Consider the following 11,198-nt stretch of genomic DNA (forward strand, 5'->3'; position numbering starts at 1 on the left):
GTTTTAGGAGACGACTCAGGAAGGCCTGAGCCAAAAGAGAGCTTTTGACTAATGAGGAGTTGGGCCGCGGGGGCGGGGGAGGTGAAGGGTCACCTTCAGGTGGAGTAAGATTGGGGTCAGGTGACCTCATGGAGACTCTTATCTCTTCCTTTGAGTGCTGACCACAGTCCCAGGCTCTACGTGATGGCATGGTGATGGCAGCATCCCCAGTCTCTTTGGTTCAAATCCAGTGAGAATGAGAAAGTGTGGTTAAAAATACCATCTTTGTTTCATTAGCCCATGAGGTCAGTGGGATAAAAAATGCAATTAGCTTTTGTGTTATGTTTCATGTCCCTAAAACTGAAGATGTAGTCAGCATCATTTTAACCAGAGAAAATCTTAAAATGTTTTTACCACAAAATGGGGTGTAGATTCTTGGAGCATAAGCACAAATGTCCACCACACATTTAAGGATTAATGACAAAGGAGTAGTAACAAGTATGACCAGTTTAAGACCATCAGTGTAATAGTTTCCTAGGGCTGTTTTAACAAATTACTGCAAACCATGTAGCTTACAACAACAGAAATTGGTTCTCTCACCATTCTCGGGTCACAAGTTGACTCTCCTCCCTCACATTCATGTGATTTCAGAAGAAGCTCTCTGATTCCTACCTCTTACCCTGCCTGGTCTATGCATTAGGATAGTGGCTCCTAATCAGCAGAATAGCTTATCTGTTTGGGGGAGTTTAATATTCTTACAAGCTCCTTCTTCCATTATAAGAGAGGGAACTGTTCTAGTAAATACTATTCTGCTGAACTGGAAGTACATAATATAGGAGGACATTTACACTTCTGCTGCCAGGAATACCCCTCCCATGTTGCCCAGAAACAGAAGTAAAGATCTGAGTCTTTGAAGAGCTGTTACGTAAAGCAGCAGAATTGCTGTGACACTTTTGATTCTGGTCTAAACACGAGATGTTTGTGTCCAGTAAGCAAGTCAGATGACTACTTTCAGCCCGTCTTTTATATGAATTACAAGGACAGGTCCCTCTTTTCAATAAAACTTCTAAATTTTTTTTTGTGGAAGGGAAATATTTCATATTCTACTTAATAATTCTTGTTTTAGGGGTATGCCAAAGCTTTGAATGGATTTGTAAAACTGGGTCTTATAAATAGAGATGCATTTCCCGCTCTTCGACCTGAGGCCAGCCCTCTCACTTGGGTGAGTGACTCCAGAATTACATGTTTGCAGTTCTTCAGAAATGTTCAGGTTTGCACTTGGGTTTGGACTAGCAAAGGTACCTGTGGCTTAGATAAACCCTAACCCTCCCAAACCCTTGGTCTTTCCTTGTTGTGGAAGGATGGGGAGATCATGGGCCGCACCGACTGGGCTTAGTTCCTGTAGCAGCTTGTACTGCTAGATTGCTCCCTTCCTCAGCCTTGAGAAGAGATGGATTTGGGCTCTGGGCTCTGCCACTTGTCGACCACAGTGGTCACCCAGTGACAGGAGATACACTGGGGCCTCCTACAACTGATAGCCCAGGAGAGCTATTGGCGGCATCACAGACTGGACTCCCTATCCCCAAATCCCATCAGTTCTCTCTGTTGGTCATTTTTAGCCATGAGTAATTTGAGTTTTCAGTTATAGAATGGATGCCCGTATTTGTGTTGCATTAAAATCTTAGTCTCCAGGTCGGAAGGGACTTTGAAGACTTGGAATTAAACGTAAAGCGGAGCTTCCCCTACTGTTAACTGTTAATAGTTGGTCATCCAACTTGAACCAGTGTGCCCGTATTCCAGTGGAAATGCCTGCAGTTCACCACAAGGAGAAAAAGATCAGTGTTGCTAATTTTGGCATTCTTGCTAGCCATTGCTTTAGATTCAGTTTTCCATGTATCTGAGAGCCTTCCAATTCTTTTTACCTTCCATAAATATATAGGTTGGACAGGAGTGAATAAACATCTATAGAGTGAATTCCGAGTTCGAGGCAGCTGGATTGGGAGGGTTTTTACAGGTGTTCTTGGGGGGGTGGTCGCAGTATTTTGGTAGCTACAGTTTAGAATAGGAGCTAGCAAACATTGTGTGTGTGTGTGTGTGTGTGTGTGTGTAAAGGACTAGATTGTAAATATATTAGGCTTCATAAGTCATATGTACTCAATTCTGCCATAGACAAATACATAAATGAGTACGGCTGTCTTCTAATACAATTTTTCTTTACAAAACCAGGTGACGAGCCAAATTTGGCCTGTGAACCAGTTTGTTTTTCTTTAATCAAGAGCATAACTTTTCCCCTTGAAATCCTGGAAAAAAAAGTCTCAATTAGAAAGTAGAAAAAGCTATGACCATAGCTTAAGTGTTATTGCTTTGAGGTTTTATTATCTGCAAGGTCTTTCTCGTCTCTTGAACCTACAAAAGAACTCTGGTTGCTACTGGTAACTGTAGCAATGAGTCCCTTCCACTCGATCCTGACCGAAATGGACTACTGGAAGGTGAGGGAGAATGGGTGAAAAAGTAATGGAGAGGACGTGATGGTAAATATGGTGCCACCTGTTTAGTATTGATTTCATGTTATGACCCATTTTCATTGCTGAAAACTGTTTGGAATATGATTTATTGATGGGTGAGTGTGTAGACGTGTGTGTATGTATGTGTAAGTATTACAGTTTACTATTTCTAGTCATTTCTAATTTAAAGTTTGAGGTGCCTTTGTGAAAAGATGTCTTAATACAATAATTTCTCAACTGATTATTTATTAGGAACTTAGAATTTTATCTCTATTTTTATGACCAGAAAGAACTCCTTTGTGATCTGGTTGGGATTTCCCCCTCCTCCAAGCATGATGTGCTCAAGGAAGCTGTCTTTGAGAAACTAGGAAGAGACAACACCCAGCTGGAGGCCGCTGAGGGGTAGGTACCCACCAGTTGACTTAGAGAGCAAAATACTGAATTCCTTCAATATCAATACAAAGATCAATGATTTTTCAGCCCTTTCTAGTCAAAAAGGGTCAAGATAGAACCAGACATTTTACATTGTCTTTGATTAATTTGCTGCTCTAATGTTGGCTTGTTGTAGAGAGATTGCTGCATATACTGTGTTCATGTGGGGATAAAAGGTAGATAAAGAGAGAACTTCAGTGGCAGTTATAACTTGGGAAATGCTTATTTTGAGGCACTTGACTCCTCAGTTCCCAAGTAACATGGGATGTTTTTTTCTCTCCCTTAGGAGATTCTCCTGGTCTTCTGCAACTACTTTAAAATGTTCATTCACACAGCTTTGGCACATTATGATGGTCTCCTTAATGTGGGAGAACTAACCTGCAAATTAATCTCATGAGAAGTTTTACAATAGTGTGGATTTATAGTGTGTCAGTTCAGCTCCAGGGAGCACTGCCTTTGAGGGACAGTGTCTGATGATTCTAAAGATTAAAACATTACTATTGTACTGTTATTTACAGTGAGGAGAGTCCTATAACTTGGACTGTCATCTTGTGATTCTTCCCTGTCAGGATAAAAATCCAAAGAGCTCCCTTCTTCTTCCCAAGTGGGATTTTGTGTAGGACTTCACCTAACACAGCTACCTCTTGTGCTTCTCAGGTTGGGCTTACTTGGGGATGAACAAGTCCCTCAAGCAGAGTCTGTGGTGGATGCCCTCTCCAAGCATTTGGCCAGGAAACTCTCCTATGGTAGGCTGTGGGGTATTAGCTACACATCCCAGAAACAGCATCCTAAGCAGTCAGCGCCACTAGTGAATATGAGGGGAGGGCTGGAGCCAACCAGTAAGGATGGGGAAGTATGCTAGGAGGGAAAGAACACTTGGGCTATTTTTCCTGAGGGAAGAATAAGAGAACTATCAAGTAGGAATGAACTTGGGGGGTATAGGAAAGGAACAAACAAATATTTTTAATGCATTAGGAAAATGCTGAAGGGACATTTTGGGGGGAAGAGTGGGCACCTTCATGTCTATAGCCTGGCAACAGTGATACCAACCTAGACATGGGAACATGGCTAGAGTTATCATTTCTCGAGTTTTTCTCTTGGCCTTTGGGCTAAAGAGCACATATGATGGGAGCAGAAGGATAGGAGCAGATGAATTTCATTATTGGAGTTGTAATGATAATGACATTTAAGAATGTCTGTTTATTCATTTTAAGGCCCTGGAGAGAAAGATATGATTGTGATGAGAGACAGTTTTGGAATCAGACATCCTTCTGGACATTTGGAAAATAAAACTATCGATCTTGTGGTTTATGGGGACATCAATGGCTTTTCAGCCATGGCTAAAACTGTGGGGTTACCCACTGCCATGGCAGCCAAAATGTTACTTGATGGTAAGTTCTTTTTTGGAGATCTGACTCTGTCTCTATTCATCCCCAAGTCATTCAGTGCCTGGATATCAAATAATTACTCCTGAGTATGAGACTGGTGTTCACTAAAAGTGAGCTGTCTCAGAAGTTTAAGTACTGACTTGACTGGAAGGTCACCTGATGGTGAGTAAAAGCCATGGGTTTTAGAGTTATACCCATTTTTGGCTCAGTTCATTCACAAGATGGCAGCGTGATGCAGTGCAAGTTACTCAGCATATCTGAACTCTAGAGCTCCCTTGTCTTTAAAATGGGGATTGTCATAGAAATTCATAGTTTGTGGGTTTTTTGTGATCCTGAAATGAAATAATACATAAAGCTCCTACCACATACATGATGCCCCAGGCAATGGTAACTCTTCCTTTCTTCCCTTCATTTCCCTTCATATTTTAGGGGTGCTAACACTGAAAGAGCAGAGGGTATTTGCTTCCAGATGCCCAGAAATACAGACCATGTTTTATTAATCTTCATTTCTCAGTATGTTATCAGCACTCAATAAATATTTTGAATGAAGTGAATTCAGATTTCAACTCTTGCCTCTCCCCTTAAGGTCATCTGTACCTTTTAAGCATTACCTCTGAGTATAATCCTTCTTTTGGTCCTTGTGAGTGTGTGAAGGGAGTAACAACATCAGGCAACTAAATGTGAAATACAATATATCAACTAATATCAAATTAAATGACCTTATATTGATTAAATGATTGAATAGCTTAGTTATTGAGGAACCAGAGTAAAGAGGTGATGAGGGGTGAGGTCATCACGGGCTTTAAGGAAAGTACTCAGACTTTCTGTTTCGGTCATCTTGACAAAAGCCTGTGCCCAGATAATCAGATTGGTTTTAATTCATTCTGTTGGTGTTTTGCCTTTTTTTTTTTTTTTTTTTAATTTAAACCATCAGCAAATAAAGCAAATAAGTTAGGTTTACTTTTCTTTTTTACTACACTTGATTCTCTTACTACTCTTGATTCACTTGATTCTCTGATCATTTTGGCAATAGTTAATACAGTTAAATACAAATTCTGATTCTATCCCTTAGTCCAGCTCTGCTTTCAATCTATAGTTAACACCTTTCCCTGTTTGGGGTATGGAGACTCTTGCTATGGAAATGAACCTCAATAATACCTCTAAAATGGTAACTACAAATTTATTTTCTTCTAGGGGAAATTAAAGCTAAAGGCCTGATGGGGCCCTTTTCAAAGGACATCTATGGACCAATATTGGAGCGAATTAAAGCAGAAGGCATTATATATACAACACAGAGCACAATCAAACTGTAATTAAGAATTATATCTTGTTTTTATCTTCCCAGACAACATAGCTCTGAACATTTGTGCAACAAACCTACTTGCTAATGTGCTACTTTGAAATACAAAGCTTGATATTTTTTGAGTCAGTCAATACAATGATGTTTTTAAAATGTAAGTCTCTATTTTAATATGAAAACATCGGGAGCAGGAAATGCCAGTAATTATAAGAAAACTTTAATAATTCTACATGTATTTTTTCATGTGTACGCAAAAGTGATGATTGTGCTGTATGTTAATTTATTGTGCAACTTTTTTCTTATAAGAATATATTTTCCTATGATCAGCAGATAAACTTTTATCTTTTTAGTAAGAAAAATTTTTTCACACAGTTATATTTTTGTATTTTTCAAATGGATTCAGTTAGATACTCTTAGATTACCCATCTTATAAGCCTTTGCAATAATTCTGTTTTATGTTTTTTCGGTAAAATTATGATTTATCTAGTAAATGACATTTTTTATAGTTTTCTCTTGAGTGTTTGAAAAGAAAATAGGATTAATTCAGAGTCCACATGATGACCTCATTAGGGGCAGAAAAAGCATTTAACAAAATTTAACACCCTGTTGTAATAAAAAAGACTCAACAAACTAGGAATTGAAAGGAGCTTTTTCAACCTGATGAAATACAGCTATGAAAAACTCATAGTCAGCATCATAACTTACTTAAAGACTGAAAGATTTCCCCTTGAAATCAGAAACAAGAAAATGAAGCTGTTGGCACTTCTACTCAACTTGTACCAGAGGGTCTAGCCAGGGCAGTTAGGCAAAAAGATGAAATACAATACATCCAGATTTGGAGGGAAGAAATAAAACTATCTCTATTTGCAGATGGTATAATCCTATACAGAGAAAATCCAAAAGAATACTTTAAGAAAATATTAGAACTAGTATGTGAATTCAGCAAAGTTGCAGAACACAAGAGTAATGTACAAAATTGATTATGTTTCTATATAATATCAGTAAACAAAACAAAAATGATACTGGGGAAAAAAACCAATTCAATTTACCATAGCACACACAAAAAAATAGGAATAGATTGTGAGTCCAGAAACAATCCTCATATTTATGGTCAAGTTGATTTTTGAAAAAGGTGCTAAGACAATTCAATAGAGGAAAACAGTCTTTCCATCAAATGAACAACTGAATATCCACGTACAAAAGGATGAAGTTGGACTCCTTCCTCACAGCATATACAAAAATGAACTCAGAATGGACCAAAGACCTAATTATAAGAGCAAACTCCATAAAACTTAAGAAATCATAGATGGAAGTCTTCATGCCCTTGGACTAGGCAATGGTTTCTCAAGTAATTAAAACCAAAAGCACAAGCAATAGAAGGGAAAAAAATAGATAAATTGCACATCATTGTCAGAATTAAAAACTTCTGTGCTTCCAAGGATACCATCAAGAAAGCAAAAAGACGACCCGTAGAATGAGAAAAAATTTTTGCAAATCATGAATCAGATAAGGGAGGAACCTGCATAAAGGACGACTGCAGCTTAATAAGTAGACAAAGAGGCCGGTTAAAAAAGCGGACTAAGGATGTGAATGGACAGCTCTCGAAAGAAGATACACAAAACCAATTAGCATATGGAAAAATGCTCAACACCATGAGCTACCAGGGAAATGCAAATCAAACGTATAATGAGATACCACTTCATACTCATCAGGATAGTTAATAATGAAAATGATAGAAAGTGTTTGTGGGGATGTGGAGAAATTGGAACCCTCATAAACTGCCGGTGGGAATGCAAAATTATGTAGCCACTTGGGACGACAGAAGTTCCTCAAAAAGTTAAGCATAGGGCACCTGGGTGGCTCAGTGGGTTAAGCCGCTGCCTTCGGCTCAGGTCATGATCTCAGGGTCCTGGGATTGAGTCCTGCATCGGCTCTCTGCTCAGCAGGGAGCCTGCTTCTCTCTCTCTCTCTCTCTCTCTCTCTCTCTGCCTGCCTCTCCGTCTATTTGTGATCTCTCTCTATCAAATAAATAAATAAAATCTTTAAAAAAAATGTTATTAAAAAAAAAAAAAAGTTAAGCATAGAGTTACCATAGGAGCCAGCAATTCCATTCTTAGGTACATACCCAAGAAAAATGAAAACATACGTCCACACAAAAACTTGTAAGTAAATGTTTATGGCAGCTTTATTCACAGTAACAAAATATCAAAACAAGCCATCAACGAATAAATGAATAAACAAAATGTGGCATATCCATACAATGGGACATTATTTGGTAATAAAAGGGAAATGAAGTTCTGATACATGCTACCACATGGAGGAACCTTGAGAAGATTATGCTAAGTGAAAGAAGCCAGACAAAAAGTCCACAGTATGGTATGATCTCATTTATATGAAATTGTCCAGATAGTCAAGTTGGGGGCTTGGGGGAGAGTGGGACTGATTCCTGATGAATTGGGGTTTCTTTTTAAGGTGATAAGAATGTTGTAGAGTTGATTGAGGTAGCAGTGTCACAACTTTGTGTATATACTACACAAAGTATATAGATCACTAAACTGTATACTTCATGTGAATTATATAGGTTATGAATTATATCTCAAGTTGTTATAAAATGATTATAAATAAAAAAATTTTTGTTCCTTGGGGAAAAATATAAACTAAATATTCCTTTTGAAATATAGAATAAACCCTTGTTTGCCATTCTAGGACTATACACATATCCTAGTATGGAACGAATTCTGCCCTTGAAATAAGCAGGTATTATGCATGGGGTATAAAGAAGTTCAGAAAACAGCTAAGATATTTGAAAAGGATCTAGGTTGATGAAGGCCTAGTCCTGACTGTCAAAAATAATATATGTAGATCAATATTAATAAGTAAAAATATTTGTGTTATGGCACTTTTTTTTTTTTTTTTTTTTTTTTTAAATCACAACCCTGAGTTCAACAAAGTCAGGAAATAGGAGTGTCACGTTGATTCTACCTCCAATCTGGAACAATGCCCAGATGCGGTGGGAACTAGGGAACTAGCACTTCAGGTGAGTGAGGGAAGAGTGTTGAGTGCTCAGTTTAATTAACTGGTTTGGCTTCTTAATAACAATGAGTGCTAAAGGAGATATGATTAAGGAACTAGTCTACTGTCAGTGATAGAAAAGGAATGTCAGTAAGCTTGAGTAAAGATGGATGTAATCACGCACTTCATTGGCTCTCAATAAGTTTTCTAGCAGAAATTTCAGAAATGAGGGGCGCCTGGGTGGCTCAGTCTTTAAACATCTGCCTTTGGCTCAAGTCATGATCCCAGGTGCGTGGGATCGAGCCCAGCGTCGGGCTCCCTGCTCAGTGGGAAGCCTGTTTCTCCCTCTCACTCCCCCTGCTTGTGTTCTCTCTTTCACTGTGTCTCTGTCTGTCAAATAAATAAATCTTCAAAAAATGTTTTCAAAAATGAAGGTGATGGTGGTAAGATCTGGGGATGAATGAGCAGGTTATAGTTATAAGCACACGGCTTGCTCAGGGGTCAGCAAACTTTTACTATAAAGGGCTCGATATAACGTATTCTAGGCTTTGTAGGCCAGCAGGGGCCATAATTGCTCATTTCTGCCTTTGTAGTGGGAAATCAGCCCTAGACTACATAAATGAATGGGCATGGCTATGTTCTAGTAAAACAAGCAACGGGCAGACTTGGCCCTTGAGCCATAGTTTGTTAACCCTTGGCCCTACCATTATAGTAGACTCAATGCTCGCATCTTCCAGGTCTCTTTTGGTCTCACTCATACAGAATCCATATATATGTTTTCCGGTTTTCCTTGTCCTAGACAAAGTGGATACTAGGAGCTTCTAAAGAGTAATTTGATTGGTTCTATGATAAAGGAGCTATTTTCTTCTCCATAAAATAAGGATAACTGTAACTTGTAGGATGATGATAAAGATGAATGAGCCAATGTAAAGGAAAGGGTGGTATCTCGTAGATGTTCAAAACTAGTGTTCTTCCCTCTTCTGCGGTAACATTTTGCCTGACATTTATGTTCAATGAAATTTTAGCTTAGAGATTTTTTTTTTTCAATCATTTGGATACCTTTGGAAGAATCCTCAAGGATCCGTGCTGCTCAAACAAGCTATAGATATTTCTGCTCCATAATAAGAATCTTAAAACAGTAGAATGGAAAGGACCAGAATAATCACCTGGTTGGGCCGCTGATTTTACAGAAGAGAAAATGTGTCTCACAACGTTAAATGATTTGCCTAAGATGACAAGAATTAATATGGAAATTTGATCATTTGAAGTCATTCAAAATACTTGATAAAATTTGGAAAGCATTTTAATTTATAAAACCTTTCTTATGGTGGGTTATTAGGACCACCACTGGACCAGTTAGTGCCTTTTTGAGAATTGGAGAAAGGCACTTCTTCTCAAGACACTTCTGTCAAAAAATTATTGTCAAACATGTAATCTATCAGAACAAACACTTTACTACCGTCATTATTGATCATTTAAGTACATGGCATAATATTCATTGCCTATGATGTGATTAGCTCTCCCTTAGGTGCAGTGCACAATTTGCACAACCACACAAGCAGCCAATATTCTCTGTACTGTATCGATCACCTTTCTCTACAAGGCTTTACATTTGTGGATTGTCTGCAGTGAAACTACATTTACCAGACATGAATTCCACTGGGAAGGACCCAGTGAGGAAAGCTCCCTGTTTTAGAGCAATGCTTGTTAGTCACTGACAGCTCATCTACTAACTTCCTTTTTCCAATTTTGTTTTAGTCCTAACACTGATTTTTAAATTTTTATTAATTAACAAGAGTTATGAAACAGTGTTGAGTCCTAACATTGAAGGTTGACAGGTTCTGACCCTCTACTTTATTGGGTTAGTAAAAGAAAGATTCTGGTGTCCTTCCAGTGTTCTGCTGATTGATAAAATATGCTACATCACTGCATCAACCCTGAGAATCCCACTGCCAGCCTTGAACCTGATGAAACCTCATTGATACTGCCCCTCCCTTTGTGCAATTGAAGATGATTCTGGGCTGTTGCCAGGCACAACTAATGCAGCAGCCCAGCAATTGGCTTCAATTCATTTTGAAGTTCATTACTTCTAAGCCAGGTTCTTGGTGAAGCTGGCACAGGGTGAAGCAAGCCCCCATACTTGATCAGAACACAATAACTCCAATAAAGAAAAACCGTGCTTGTCGTATTAGCAAACTGTTGACAAAAGGAGCTTTTTCTTCTTAAGTTGAGGAAAATACTTAAAGGAAAATACTTAAATGAAATGGGATTTGATAGAGGAAAAAACTGGAATAGACTATAAAACAGAAGATCAAGAGAAAAGATGAGGGGCATGGATTACTAAAATACTGTAATAATGTTTAAAAAAAAAAAAAAACTAAAAAATGTTGCCTGGCACAGAGTGGTTCCATTTAGTTTCTGGTCTATAATTTAATGTTGGTGGAATTATGCAACCATTATGTAAATGGTTCAATCTGTAAAAAGCTTAATGAGGATAGTGGTCCTTTTTAGGGTCGTATTCATCTGTCCTTATGTTAGAGGATGACAGTCTTCAGAGTTCTTTCCCAGCCTCTGTTCTCTTTC

General features: G+C 38.3%; 1 protein-coding gene across 1 annotated transcript in view; it reads left to right on the forward strand.

Annotated features, from left to right (window-relative positions):
• The window catches only part of AASS (aminoadipate-semialdehyde synthase), a 51,724-nt gene extending 45,616 nt beyond the window's left edge, over positions 1-6,108 (forward strand). Inside the window, exons 20-24 of the mRNA XM_059396501.1 lie at positions 1,106-1,201; positions 2,770-2,885; positions 3,573-3,661; positions 4,130-4,306; positions 5,498-6,108. Coding sequence (XP_059252484.1) covers positions 1,106-1,201; positions 2,770-2,885; positions 3,573-3,661; positions 4,130-4,306; positions 5,498-5,616 — 597 coding nt within the window. The 3' untranslated portion in view covers positions 5,617-6,108. The remainder of the gene's footprint in view (positions 1-1,105; positions 1,202-2,769; positions 2,886-3,572; positions 3,662-4,129; positions 4,307-5,497) is intronic.
• The last annotated feature ends 5,090 nt before the right edge of the window (positions 6,109-11,198 follow it).

The sequence above is a fragment of the Mustela nigripes genome, chromosome 4 (genome assembly GCF_022355385.1).
Source record: "Mustela nigripes isolate SB6536 chromosome 4, MUSNIG.SB6536, whole genome shotgun sequence".
Taxonomy (NCBI): domain Eukaryota; kingdom Metazoa; phylum Chordata; class Mammalia; order Carnivora; family Mustelidae; genus Mustela; species Mustela nigripes.